This window comes from Zygosaccharomyces rouxii, assembly GCF_000026365.1.
Source record: "Zygosaccharomyces rouxii strain CBS732 chromosome D complete sequence".
NCBI lineage: Eukaryota > Fungi > Ascomycota > Saccharomycetes > Saccharomycetales > Saccharomycetaceae > Zygosaccharomyces > Zygosaccharomyces rouxii.
Window position 1 is genome coordinate 1,274,534 of NC_012993.1, and position 14,207 is coordinate 1,288,740.

Sequence of the window (14,207 nt, forward strand, 5' to 3'; positions counted from 1 at the left end):
AACGCAAGTATACACGTTATATTGATGTTTTAGCATCGGGAAGATCTTGTGAATGTCGGATATCGATGGTAAATTGTTTGAAATTGTCGGTACAGATGATGAGCTGATCATTAATTTCATCAGAGATGTCAAGAGGAACTCTCAAAATATCCAAGATTTCGAGACCAAAATTGGTAAAATGGACGTTGGATTATCCAGCGAAGCCATTAGGGAAATCTACGATGTTTTAGCTGCCGGAGCTGGTGATAAGGATAATGTCAGGGAACAAGTGTCAAAGCTTTTGAAGACATCGGTGGGAATTGATGATCAAGTAGTAGTGAAATTTCTATTGGGAATCGTCGATAAAACAGATTCGGAAAACGAATTCTGTCAAGAATTGGATAAATTGGATTGTGGAATTCCACAATCTATAGCCAGTAAAATATACTGGGTTGCTAGAGGCGATGCTAAAGTCAAACTGGAGGAGGAAGCAGATAAAGGATTGGCGCTCCCGAATTTCAGGGCCAAATATGATGACCTGAGTGATCCTAGAGATCTTCTGCCTAAGAAAAAAAATCCATTTCTCAGCCATCGCGATCCAGGACCCATTCTAAACAAGATATACCCTGGTAGGATTAAGAATATCACGGCTTTTGGTTGCTTTGTACAAATTCATGGTACCCAGGAAAAAAATTCTGATGGATTAGTTCACATTTCAGAGATGACAAATCATAGGGTGAGGAGACCACAGGATTTGGTACAATTGGGACAAGAGGTATTCATCAAAGTTATTAAATTACAAAAAAACGGGAACGTTTCTTTAAGCATGAAAAACATTGATCAGCTAACGGGGCAAGAGATAGCCGCCGATGAACCGATCAACGAAATGAGAGGAAGAAGAGATCAAGTGCAAAATCAAAGCGGAGTGCAAAGAAGACCGCTTACTTCGCCAGAGAGATGGGAAATCAGACAACTTATTGCCAGTGGAGCCGCTTCGGCTGAAGACTATCCCGAATTGAATCAACCCAAGACAAATGCAGTAGTCAACACCCAAGAGCATAAACAGCAAGAGGAACAAGTTGATGTGGAATTGAATACTGAAGACGAACCAGCTTTTTTGAAGGGAGAAACTGAAAGAGGGCAACAAAAAGCTGAGGCGCCTATCAAAAATGTCAAGATCGCAAAGGGCTCAATGAATAGGGTGGCCACCAACGGTTCAAATTTAATGAAAACACATAGAGAGGAGAAATCCAAATTAAAGAAGGAGATTGAAAGACGGATACGGCAAAAGCAAGCACTAGATGATCCAACTACAGATACAGCAACCCAAAGAAGGGAAGTAGATCAATTGAAGCAGCAATTGGTGTTAACAGCATGGGAAAGAAGTAGGATGAAAGAAGACCTCACCTTTGGTAAGCAAAACACACTACCTCTAAGTGACCAAAGAAAGTCTCTTCCTGTATATGGGATGCGAGAGGAATTGATTCAAGCGGTGGAAGATAATCAATTTCTTGTTATTGTTGGTGAAACTGGTTCAGGTAAGACAACTCAAATCACTCAGTTTTTGAATGAAGTGGGGTTTGGCGAACATGGTATAATCGGATGCACTCAACCAAGAAGAGTGGCTGCTGTATCTGTGGCCCAAAGGGTGGCAGAAGAAGTAGGGTGTAGAGTTGGTAATGAAGTCGGTTATACCATCAGATTTGAAGACAGAACTTCAGAAAATACCCGTATTAAGTACATGACTGATGGTATGTTACAAAGAGAAGCACTGTTGGATCCAAAGATGTCTCGTTATTCGGTAATCATGCTTGATGAAGCGCACGAAAGAACAGTGGCCACAGATGTTTTATTTGCACTTTTAAAGCAAGCAGCAGTCCAAAGACCAGATTTGAAGGTGATTGTGACTTCTGCTACACTTGATTCTGTCAAATTTTCTGAATATTTCCACAATTGTCCTGTAAAGCATATACCTGGTAAGACCTACCCTGTGGACGTAGTTTACTCTTCGGAACCTCAAATGGATTACCTAGAAGCAGCTCTTGATTGCGTGATGCAGATTCACGTTAACGAAGATCCTGGTGACATTCTAGTCTTTCTGACGGGTCAAGAGGAGATTGATTCATGTTGCGAAATCCTCTATCAAAGGGTAAAGATCCTGGGTAAGAGTATTGATGAACTGCTGATTTTACCTGTGTATTCAGCATTACCAAGTGAAATTCAATCCAAAATATTTGAACCCACTCCGGCAGGATCCAGAAAAGTAGTATTCGCCACTAATATCGCTGAAACCTCAATTACTATCGACGGTATTCGCTTCGTGGTGGACCCAGGGTTTGCCAAGATAAATATTTTTAACTCTAGAACCGGTATGGAACAGCTGGTAGTATCGCCCATTTCTCAAGCACAAGCTAACCAAAGAAAAGGTAGAGCGGGACGTACAGGCCCAGGTAAATGTTATAGGCTTTACACGGAACTATCTTTCCGCAATGAGATGTTACCCAATGCAATCCCAGAAATTCAGCGTCAAAATCTATCTCATACTATCTTACTGTTAAAGGCCATGGGGATTAATGATCTCTTACACTTTGATTTTATGGATCCACCTCCAAGAAATTTGTTAATTGGAGCTTTGGAAGAACTTTTTAACTTAGAAGCATTGGAAGAAGATGGATATTTAACCAAGCTAGGGTCAAGAATGTCGCAATTCCCGACAGAACCCACATTGTCAAGAGCGCTACTCAGCTCCGTAACTAACAACTGTTCTGAAGAGATTATAACCATAATTTCTATGCTTTCCATACCAGGAGTATTTTATCGACCACGAGATAAACAGCAAGATGCAGATAATAAAAAAATCAGATTCCATCATCCTTATGGTGACCATTTGACACTATTAAACGTTTACCAACGGTGGCAATTAGCTAATTGCACGGAACAATTTTGCACGGCACACTATTTACAATACAGGCACTTGAGGCGTGCTCGGGACGTTAGAAACCAATTGACCACCATTTTCCGTAAATTACAACTGCCCATTGTTAGCTGTCGGGGTGACCACGATATCATTAGAAGAACTTTAGTATATGGATTTTTCATGAACGCCGCAAAAAGAGATTCACATGTCGGTTACAAGACCATCAGTGGAGAGATCCCAGTCGTTATCCACCCCTCTAGCTCTCTGCATGGTAGAGAGCACGAGTACGTCATCTACCACTCTTTACTGCTTACCACAAGGGAGTACATGTCTCAAGTGACAGCTATTGATCCAAGTTGGTTACTAGAAGCTGCTCCCCATTTTTACAAAGTGGCTGATGAATCAAAGAAAAGAGCCAAGATTACTCCTATGTTCCAAAGACATAATGCTAAAAGAATCCGGAGGTAGATCTTCCATTATTTTTCATCACTTCGTTTAAACGAGCGAGCGAGCGAATAAAGTTAAATGAAGGGAACTTAAAAAAAAAGTCAAGAAGCACACAAGAAACTTGCTCATTTTCCACCACAGAGGACAGTGGGACAGTATGCAAGGCCCATTAAAAAGTTTAGCACCAAATGCTCGAGTTGGTGTAGTTGGTGGAGGGATATCTGGATTGACTTTTAGCTATTTCCTAGCCAAATTGAGACCTGATGTACATGTAACTGTATTCGAATCGAAACCCCGAACAGGAGGTTGGATCCGCTCACTGGACACTCAAGACAATGAGGGTAGTCCAATTATGTTGGAACAAGGTCCAAGGACTTTAAGAGGTGTTTCAGATGGTACTGTTCTTATGGCAGATATCCTCAAAGATTTGAAAAGGCATTCTTTATTACAGTACGTGCGAAAGAGGTCTAGAGCCAATAAGAAGTTTTTGTTAGATACCAATGATCAATTGGTACAGGTTCCCAATTCTTTGATGAGTGCACTAAGATTTTGCTTCAATCCCATGGGTAAAGGAGTACTGTCTGGCTATTTAGGTGAAAGGTTTAGAAGTAAGGATTCAAGACCGCCAGGCGGTGATGAAAGTGTGCATTCATTTATCAGTAGAAGAACGGGTAATGAATTGGTTTCAACCAATTTGGTAAGTGCGGTGTGTCATGGTATTTATGCCGATGACGTCAAAAAGTTAAGCGCTCGTAAAGTTATGGGCAAATTTATGGACTATGAAGCTCAATATGGTTCAATAATTAAAGGTTCTAAGAAGGTCAACTCCCAAAATAAAAAGAGCCTCAGCGCTTCAGGTTTAACACCTCTAATTTCATTGTATCGAGATGCGTTTAGCAAAGACAAATACGAATTGGCGAGATTGATCAGAGATTTTTCTAAATATCCCATGATAGGATTATCAGGTGGATTGGAAACTTTTACCCGCTCACTCACGCAAGAATTAGACAAATGGCCCAATGTAAATCTAGAATTACAAAGACAAGTGCAAAGCGTTAGCAAAGATCCTCTCAGTAATCGTATTACCGTAAAGACCACCGAAGGTCCTCCAGTTGGTGATTTTGATCATTTGCGGATAACGACGAATCCTTCCACATGGAAGGAAACAGGGTTGTTCAACGATCAATTGTCACAAAAACTCTTACAACGTCCCCAATCGAATACAGTACTCCTAGTCAATTACTACTGGCCTCATGAGGATCTTTTACTTAAAAATCAACAAGGGTTTGGGTATTTAGTCCCCCAAAACCGTAAAAACCCAGAACAACTTCTGGGAATCATTTTCGATTCCGTTATTGAAAAGAATTACAATGCATACTACCCTGGCTTTACCAAAGATATGTTTACAGGACTTTCGAAAAGGCAAGAATACACCAAATTAACGGTAATGTTAGGAGGTCACTACCTAAAGGAACGTCATACTGTACCTACTGCAGAGGAAACAATCCTTGCTGCAAAACAAGCCCTACATAACCATTTGGGGATTTCTCAACAGCCTTTAGATAATGGTACTTGGAAATTCGTAGTGGCCCAAGATTGTCTACCGCATTTTTTCGTCGGTTATTCGCAATGGAAACATCAGGTGGAACAAGAAGTGCTAAACAAATTTGCAGGTCATATCTCATTAGGTGGTATGGGATTTGCCAGGGGTCCTGGGGTACCCGATGTAGTTACGGATTCTTTCATGGATGTCTACAAGATGGTACAGGATTCGAAGGCATGAGCACATGACCAAATATTTAATACCATTATTATACTCTTTCGTACATAACGATTATATTGATTTTTGTTAGTTTCACAACCTACTCATTGCTCTTAGACATCAAAGGTATCAACGTTATCCCAGTAGTAAAAGCCCATCCCAAAACAGTGCAAACGAAACAATGAATAAGACCCTCTATGTACATAACTTGAGCGACGGAATCGGATCTCAACGACTACGTGAACAGCTATATCTGCTGTTCTCTACATGCGGAGAAGTGGTTAAGGTAAGCGTCAACGTTCGGAAGAACAGAGGTCAAGCTTTCGTAACCATGAAAACCGTTGATGAATCTAACCTCGCGGTTGGCCTACTAAACGGTGAAACATTTATGGGCAGAACTTTAAGCGTAGAATTTGGCAAACAGGAAACTTTGAAACTCTGAAGCTATGAGAGTGACAGTTTATTCTCTTTCTACCTCATCTCCGCGGCTAAATGTGGTCACGAGGCAGTGGTATATATTTCCCCGCTCTCGCCTATAATGAGTAATGGCCGAAAGGGCCTGAAGTAGCTGCGGGGAGAAGTAAAACATATAAGAAGGACATTGAATATTGGAATAACTCGAAAACCATTTTTCTTTTTCCTCGAAGAGATTCAAACATCACGTCATAGATATGTTGCCCGCCAAATCCAAGTACTTCACCCTATCTGATCTGGTCGAGACAGATCCCCGTTACGCAAGTGCAAAGGCTCAATTGTCACCTTATGAAAGAGGATCTGATGAGTACCTTTTGAAATTGATGGAACTGTGTCCACTCTCTCACTACCCTTCATATGAAGAATATCTAGCGCAGCAGGCCGCACCAGTACCTGATTCTGCTGAAGCGGGATATGGCCCTATTTACAGAAACGTTTTATCACCTGAAAAACAAGTTAGCTGTTTTGACATCTCTTTACCAAGTTTTTATCACCATTTTCTACTGTCAACAAGACTGTGGCCAAAAAATGATTGTTTAGGTGTTAGACCGTTAGATCCTACCACGGGCAAATATAAGGATCATTACGAATTTGAAAGTTATGAGAGAATTGAAGAAAGATCGAGACATTTGGGATCGGGTATCATGTCGTTGGTTAACGTTAAACGTTGTAAACCATTAAATACAAACGATTTCACTGTTGCGGTTCTGTCTCATAACAGTCTAGAATGGGTTCTTACAGACCTTGCGTGCCAAGCCTATTCTTTGACCAATACTGCTCTTTATGATACTTTAGGCCCAGAAACATCTGAATACATTATGAACTTGACTACCGCACCCGCATTACTATTTGCTAAACAAACAATTTCTCGTGTGATTAGTATTCTGAGGAATTTGAAATACGTCAATACTTTAATCTGTATTGACGATTTATCTGATCAAGAATTACACGTGTTAAACACTTCACTCTTGTCTAAGAGACACAATACAAGGGGCGAAGAAATTTCATTCCACTGTCTGTCTCAGGTTGAAAAGATCGGTGAAATTACTCAAATTCCTACATCTCCACCGAATTTAGAATCTATTTATACCATTTCTTTCACATCAGGTACGACTGGTTTACCAAAAGGTGTTTCAATTCCTCAGAGAAATGCAACTGCTGGGTTAGCAGGTGCTTTATCTATATTTGACCGCGGTGCTACAGGCGATACGTTTATGAAAGAAATATGTTTTCTACCACTAGCTCATATTTTGCAAAGACAGTTCCTTTCATTTGATCTCTCTACGGGTGGAGCTTTAGGATTTTTACATGAACCTCATCCCATGAATTTGGTTGAAGACTTAAAAATTTTGAAACCAGAATATGTGGTTCTCGTTCCACGTATTTTAACTAGGTTTGAAGCTGCCATTAAGCAAGCGTTAGAGCGTCTAGGAATAAAAAAGGAGGCCTATGAGAGTCTACTGAGTCACAGCCCAAGCGCATCTCCACCCGATGCTACCGGTGCTAAGTCGCCTGATACAACAGCCTTCCATCAAAATTTGATCAGGAAAACTAGGAATTTGCTTGGATTGGATAACTGTAAATTTCTGTTGACAGGTTCTGCTCCCGTCTCTGTAGAAACTTTAAAATTTCTTGGCAGTGCATTGGGGGTTCAATTGAGACAAGGGTATGGCTTAACTGAATCATTTGCTGGTATGTGTTTCGGTGAATCCCCCGATATAGAAACGGGATCTGTGGGGCCAACGTCTTTGACTTGTGAACTTAGATTAAAATCTGTTAATTTCATGGGGTACGATGCTACAAAGGGTAAAGGTGAAGTTCAAATGAGAGGGCCTCAGATTTTCTCTGGATATTTTAAGAGACCTGAAGAGACTAAAAATGCAATCGATGACGAAGGCTGGTTTTCCACTGGTGACGTAGCTGAAATCGATGAGAGGGGTTTACTTAGAGTTGTGGATCGTGTTAAAAATTTCTTCAAGATGTCTCAAGGTGAATACATTGCACCTGAAAAAGTGGAGAATATCTATATATCGTCATGTCCCCTGGTTTCCCAAGTTTTCGCCTATGGTGACTCCTATCGGTCTTATTTGGTTGGTGTAGTTGGGATTGATGAAGAGGCCGTTAAAGGTACTTTAGGCCAAAAGCATGGTAGTTTAACACCTTTGAAAGGTGAGGAACTAGTATTCGCCATCAACAACAACGTTACCATTAGGAAGGATTTGTTACGCCTGCTAAATTCTTCGTGTGACAATCTACAAGGCTTCGAAAAACTACATAACATCCATGTTGGCATTGAACCATTGACTGTGGAAAAAGACCTAGTCACACCAACTTTTAAGATTAAAAGATCGAAGGCATCAAAATTCTTCGAAGAAACTTTGACTCGGCTCTACGACGAAGGGTCACTGATCAAAGACGAAAGGTTGTAGGTGACCGAAAGGGACCAGAACTGTTACTACAGCTACGATCACTGTTGGCTCTGCTATTGTTATGACTATAAATAGGTATATATTCTTTGACGTTATTTGAAAAAATGGATTTATTTGTTAAGTTTATCCTAACTATCACAGTATACGAACTGTTTAGTATCAACACCATCAATAGCTGATCCACAAGTAACATAACGTGTAGATCTATTTGAAACCAATCCTTATTTGCTACATTACCAAGAGAAGGGCTTCTCCATTCCTATTGTACTGCAGTTGAAACCGTAATTTCTTCTTTACTTCAGAGTATGAGTGGCATTGGTGAATCAAGGACAGAGCTGCTTAATTGGTTGAATCAATTGTTAAGTTTGAACTACAAGAAAGTGGAAGAATGTGGTACCGGCGCGGCATATTGCCAAATAATGGATTCAATCTACCAGGATATACCAATGCATAGGGTGAAATTCCATGCAACGGCGGAATACGAAATGCAAACGAATTACAAAGTTTTGCAAAGTTGTTTTACAAGACATAATATTGAGAAGACTGTGCTCGTGGATAAATTGATCAGGTGCAGGTTTCAGGATAACCTGGAATTTTTACAGTGGCTGAAAAAGTACTGGGTTCAAAATAGGGACAGTGCTGCGGATTATGATCCTGTTTCAAGGAGAAAATTTAGACCTGCGCCAAATGGCAGTGGTACATCCTCGAATTCTTCTCTTAACATTGCTAAACGTAGAAGTATTGCTACCACAGGGACAAATACCAGTAGTGGAACTTCACGTCCATCCTCTATCGGCTTCAGGAAAATTTCGAGCGATCAGTTGTCAGCCGTGCAGTCGGAGCTTTCGCAGGCACATGGACAAATTACTAATCTAGAAAACGAATTGGACACATACAAAGATGCTATTACAATTATGGAGCGGGAACGCGACTTCTATTTTGGCAAGCTAAGAGACATCGAAATTTTAGTACAGTCATCCCAAGATTTGATCCAAGAAGGCATTTACCCAGCTGACGAAAGTGGTGCTTTGGAAAAATTCTTGAACAAAGTGCAACAAATTCTTTATGCCACGGAAGACGGCTTTGAGAACGGACATCCGGCTGATAACGAAAATGAACGGGTGCAACCTGCGCAACCTGTGCAACCAGAGCAACGACTAAATAACCATAGCAATCATCCGATGCTATTGATGGATGGGGTGACACCAGACGTACCGACCCACAATTTGATTACGGACGAAGAGACATTTTAGATCGGAGTGTATGATAGAAGAAAAAAAAATGGAAATACATAGAGCAGGACGCATATGCAGGTATGTTCTAAAAATCATCGTGCATGTACATTATTTACAGATACAAATGGAAGAAAAGAAGACAAAAAAAAAGAAACGTAAACAAAAAGAAATCTCGCGAAACCGTTCCGCTTCCTACGAACGCGGGTCAAACCGCTGGTTTCACGCCGTTAGCATTCCTTGGATCCAAATACTTGTCGAAGGCTTCGTTTCGTTCTGGGAATGGCCTTGGTCCTAAGAGTCTAATCATATCTTCTCTAGTTATTGCTTCTTTGTTCAGCAATTCTTGGGCGACTTTGTCCACTTTGTCCAAATGTCTTGACAACAATTCTTGGCAAGTTTCATGTGCTTCATTAACAATTCTCTTGACTTCGGAATCAATATTTCTGGCCGTCGTTTCACTGAATGGCTTATTAACTTGCAAGCCACCGTCATCACTTTGGTCGTAGGACAAATAGCCAATCTTCTTAGACATCCCTAGAGAAGTAACCATGGCATCTGCCATTTGTGTTACTTTCTTGAAGTCATCGTGTGCACCGCTTGTCACAGATGGGAAGTGCAATTCTTCTGAGACTCTACCACCAAGTGCCATAATCATTCTGTGTTTAAACTGTTCTTCACTAATCAAATATTGATCTGATGGTAAGTATTGAGCGTATCCAAGAGCACCTTGGCCGCGAGGTATAATACTGACTTTTAGTAATGGATCTGCAAACTGTAAAAACCAACCACAAACTGCGTGGCCAGCCTCATGGTACGCAACCGTTGTCTTTTCTTCGGGCGAAAGAACTCTTGATTTTTTCTCTAAACCTGCAATGACTCTCTCAATAGCCTGTTCGAAATGTTTCAAAGTTACATGGGCAGCTTGACGTCTGGCGGCAATCAATGCAGCTTCGTTACAAGCGTTGGAAATATCAGCACCTGCAAAACCAGGAGTCAACGCGGCTAGCTTACCCGCCAACAATTCCCTTTGTTCTTTGGATTCGGTGTATTCAGGCGCTAGATTCAGATCGTGTAGATGAACCAAATAGATGGCTTTACGTCCTTCAATATCGGGTGAATCGATCTGTACATGTCTATCAAATCTACCAGGTCTCATTAAAGCTGGATCCAGGACATCGGGTCTATTGGTACCGGCTAGAACGACCACTTGATCGGATGTACTAAATCCATCCATTTCTACCAGCAATTGGTTTAAGGTCGCTTCTCTTTCATCGTTAGCACCACCCATGGCACCACCTTTACCTCTTTCCTTACCGATGGCATCGATCTCATCAACAAAGATAATACTGGGGGCCATTTGCCTTGCCTGTTCAAACATATCACGAACTCTAGAAGCACCAACACCAACAAACATTTCTACAAACTCAGACCCTGACACTGATAAGAACGGTACGCCGGCCTCACCTGCTGTAGCCTTAGCCAGAAGCGTCTTACCAGTACCTGGTGGACCAGATAAAATCGCACCTCTTGGAATCTTAGCGCCCAACGCAGTGTACTTCTCAGGCTTCTTTAGGAAATGTACAAATTCCATGATTTCCTGCTTGGCCTCATTGCAACCAGCGACATCCTGGAAACTAACCTTGATATCAGTCTCCTTGTTGAAAAGCTTAGCTCTTGATTTACCAACACCAAACATTCCGCCAAGACCACCAGAGCCACTGGCACCACCACTGGCACCCCCGGACATCTTCTTAGTAATAAACCACAACCCACCTAATAGAATAATCGTTGGTACAAATGGGAATAAGTACTGCAGAACTGAAGCCCTCTCCACGTAACTAACTGGAATACGCTCCTCCACCGGAATCTTTAACCTGTCTTGCACCGCATCCATCTGTTCCTCAAAGACGTCGACGGATCCAATCGTAAACGCTACTATCGGAGCCTGCTGGAAAAATCCCCCAGTAGCATTAGCCAAAGCTTGCGGTACCAACTCAGCCTCCACTAGAAACTTGTTCACCACATAAAGCTTCTTAACTAGTCCCTTCTCCAAGTATTTGGTCTTGAAATCCTGGAAAGTCAACGCCTGTGGTTCTTTGTCATCCTGTGAACCGGGCGATAAGATTTCAATCAGCGCAACCGATCCTATAGTCCAGTAAACCGTCTTGGCAAATTCTCTCGACTTCAAGTACTGACCCAAAGTTTTGAAATCCTCACCCTTCTTGCCATCGTCCTTCTTATCCTTGTTACCACTCTTATTCTTGTCGTTATTCCTATCCCCTTTGTTCTCTTCACTGTAAAACCTCTTGAATGCAATTCTGGGGAGCACTGGTAAGTTCTTCACCCCTCTTGCACTGAGTCCTGTCCTTAGAGACCCTAAACGAAGCATCTCTTAGCCGGTTTCCTCGTCTTTTCCACTGTGATGGCTACTTTATTGTGGTATGTTCTTCTTTTCTATGCGATCGTTACTTCTTGTTCGTCAAATTGTCCTTCGCCTCTTGCAATGTCCATCCTTCCACGACATTCTCGTAATGCATAATAAACATAATCAAAAGACACCTGGACAATCGATTCTAAGATGACAAATGCAGAAGCATATGAAACAAATAATTCCCATAGTTAACTAGGAATATTTGCTAATACCATTATTACTACCATTATACCATTATTATTACCATTATACAAACTTGTCATTAACCTCGATATTGGTGCCAGCACTTGCCACATTTTGGGCTACATTCTCTGGGCCCAGATACAATGTCCACAATGAATGAGGCTAACTGATCGAAACTATAACCGAAAAGTATTTTTATTGATCGCAACAGCGGACTTCGGCTTCTCCATACCGTTGCTAATTTGGTTGCTGTAGTTCTGAAATTGGTAAGTGGGACAGCAACGACATGTCCATACCTTCGCGTGTCTATGTAGGGACCGGTCCTCGACTAAAACCCATTGTACATGTAAATTTGTCGTGACTACGATTCCGGAAGCATTGTCGCGGAGTTGCGGTTTAGTAGGGAGACACTGCGTCGAGATATTGGTACTGATAGCATTAGTCAAAAGGATTTACTGTGATTTACCATATATATATATGTGTGTGGAACACGGAGTTGTAGGATGCGTTTCTGCTGCATATAATTGGTTTCTAGAACAAAAGCATTAACAATAGGGCAGGGAAGGATGACCAACACAGAGCTACCATCTATTCAGCATTTACTTTCAAGCTTGGAGGAACCATTACAAAGGCCGGGATACATGCTACCGGCACTGGTTCTACCAAACAAGCCTAGTGGCATGGGTTATTTTTCGTCTCCTGCATCGATGCAAGCACCAGCGTTGTCATCCGGTGTCGGTACTGCTTCTTCAATGCAACCTTTTCAGTTTCAACAGCAGATACCACGTCAACAACCACAGTTGCCTCCTGTCAAACTTGAATCACCTCCACAGAGAACCCCAAGCCCCAAAACCACAACGGCAAGCAGAAGTCGCTCGAGCATTTCAAGCTCTGACTCGAGCACTTCAAGCCACTGCTCTTGCAAATCTCATCGCCGTAATCCATCACACATCCCAAGGCCAAGAAACGCATTTATACTGTTTCGCCAACATTTCCACTACGAGTTGTTTCCCAAGAATGAAAGTATGCTAAGCACTTTGGGATCGTTCAAAACAAACTCAGAAATCTCTAGAGAAATTGGTCAGCGCTGGCGCAGGCTTTCACCAGAGGAGAAGCAGTATTGGCATGACCTAGCTCAGCAAGAAAAGGAAAAACACAAACTGATGTACCCAGACTACAAATACATTCCACGAAAAGTGGAAATGGAGACTCATCAGTATGAATACTGTGAAAAAAAACGTAGGCGCTCTTAAGTATCAAATGTATTGTATTTTAGTCATAGAAAACATGTAGTTGAATGAAATTTTGAACATAAGGAAGCGAAGATTTAATCTGGCAAAACTTTTCATTGAAAAAGAAGAGCAAAAGAAGAAGAAGACATAGAGGGAAAAGAAATCGAGAAGCCAGGGAACAATGTTGGGGATTCGATCGTTCAGTCATGCTGCTAGATTATGTCAGTCATTGGACAAATACTACTCGCCGCAGCTACTTAAATCTATCGAACTAGCTCAGAAAGCCATACCATCAAATACCAACTTTAAAGTATCCCAAGTAGAGTTTTCACCATCTTACTACGATGATTTCTCGAAGATCGATTCGTACTGGGATTATAAGCCTGGTATGCCAAATTTACATGCCCAGCCTGAAGATCTATGGCAAAATCCAATCTACGATTGGTCAGTGGTGCAGCAGCCATTGCCCACTGCGACTGGTAAAATAATGCCACCTGGTGCAACGCTGCCAAGGGAAGGTGGTAGATCCTCAAAGACTTTAGACGTAGCTCAAGGTTTAAGCAAACAGACGGGTGTTGATGTGGACTACATTACGAGAAAACTGATCATGAAGCCATTGGTTATGAAGAGAGTATCGAATCAGACGGCAAAGGGTAAGATTCCATCGTTTTATGCGCTGGTTGTGGTTGGTGACCGTAACGGTATGGTTGGGCTTGGTGAAGGTAAGTCTCGTGAAGAAATGTCCAAGGCAATCTCCAAGGCTCATTGGGATGCAATCAGGAATTTAGTATCGATTCCTCGTTATGAGAATAGAACTATTTACGCAGATATCGATTACCGATACCATGGTGTTAAGCTACATCTGCGTAGTGCTAAACCGGGGTTTGGCCTAAGAGTTAACCACGTCATATTCGAAATCTGTGAATGTGCAGGTATTAAGGACTTGAGTGGTAAAATTTACAAATCGAGGAACGAAATGAATATAGCCAAAGGCTGTTTAGAAGCTTTTACCAATGCTCAGAAAACTTTGGATGAAATCGCCCTCGGTAGAGGTAAAAGAATCGCAGATGTTAGAAACGTTTACTACTCTTCTTAACAACTTAGTAGAACGAAAACAC

The 14,207-nt window shown here is 41.6% G+C and overlaps 8 protein-coding genes across 8 annotated transcripts; 7 read left to right on the plus strand and 1 right to left on the minus strand.

Annotated features, from left to right (window-relative positions):
* Positions 1-52: 52 nt before the first annotated feature.
* On the plus strand, positions 53-3,364 carry PRP22 (DEAH-box ATP-dependent RNA helicase PRP22; the record flags this gene model as incomplete). Its single annotated transcript, XM_002497044.1, has 1 exon — positions 53-3,364. One exon carries the CDS (start codon positions 53-55, stop codon positions 3,362-3,364), a length of 3,312 nt encoding a protein of 1,103 aa, XP_002497089.1.
* A 136-nt stretch (positions 3,365-3,500) lies between these two features.
* On the plus strand, positions 3,501-5,126 carry HEM14 (oxygen-dependent protoporphyrinogen oxidase; the record flags this gene model as incomplete). Its single annotated transcript, XM_002497045.1, has 1 exon — positions 3,501-5,126. The coding sequence occupies one exon, from the start codon at positions 3,501-3,503 to the stop codon at positions 5,124-5,126; it is 1,626 nt and encodes a 541-aa protein (XP_002497090.1).
* A 160-nt stretch (positions 5,127-5,286) lies between these two features.
* On the plus strand, positions 5,287-5,547 carry MSL1 (U2 snRNP complex subunit MSL1; the record flags this gene model as incomplete). The annotated part of the gene is made up of 1 exon (XM_002497046.1): positions 5,287-5,547. The coding sequence occupies one exon, from the start codon at positions 5,287-5,289 to the stop codon at positions 5,545-5,547; it is 261 nt and encodes an 86-aa protein (XP_002497091.1).
* Positions 5,548-5,776: 229 nt separating this feature from the next.
* On the plus strand, positions 5,777-8,008 carry FAA2 (medium-chain fatty acid-CoA ligase FAA2; the record flags this gene model as incomplete). Its single annotated transcript, XM_002497047.1, has 1 exon — positions 5,777-8,008. The coding sequence occupies one exon, from the start codon at positions 5,777-5,779 to the stop codon at positions 8,006-8,008; it is 2,232 nt and encodes a 743-aa protein (XP_002497092.1).
* Positions 8,009-8,313: 305 nt separating this feature from the next.
* On the plus strand, positions 8,314-9,261 carry BIM1 (microtubule-binding protein BIM1; the record flags this gene model as incomplete). Its single annotated transcript, XM_002497048.1, has 1 exon — positions 8,314-9,261. The coding sequence occupies one exon, from the start codon at positions 8,314-8,316 to the stop codon at positions 9,259-9,261; it is 948 nt and encodes a 315-aa protein (XP_002497093.1).
* A 187-nt stretch (positions 9,262-9,448) lies between these two features.
* On the minus strand, positions 9,449-11,632 carry AFG3 (AAA family ATPase AFG3; the record flags this gene model as incomplete). Its single annotated transcript, XM_002497049.1, has 1 exon — positions 9,449-11,632. One exon carries the CDS (start codon positions 11,630-11,632, stop codon positions 9,449-9,451), a length of 2,184 nt encoding a protein of 727 aa, XP_002497094.1.
* A 791-nt stretch (positions 11,633-12,423) lies between these two features.
* Positions 12,424-13,110, plus strand: ZYRO0D15312g (HMG-box domain-containing protein; the record flags this gene model as incomplete). The annotated part of the gene is made up of 1 exon (XM_002497050.1): positions 12,424-13,110. The coding sequence occupies one exon, from the start codon at positions 12,424-12,426 to the stop codon at positions 13,108-13,110; it is 687 nt and encodes a 228-aa protein (XP_002497095.1).
* A 160-nt stretch (positions 13,111-13,270) lies between these two features.
* MRPS5 (mitochondrial 37S ribosomal protein uS5m) lies at positions 13,271-14,185 on the plus strand (the record flags this gene model as incomplete). The annotated part of the gene is made up of 1 exon (XM_002497051.1): positions 13,271-14,185. One exon carries the CDS (start codon positions 13,271-13,273, stop codon positions 14,183-14,185), a length of 915 nt encoding a protein of 304 aa, XP_002497096.1.
* Positions 14,186-14,207: the final 22 nt, after the last annotated feature.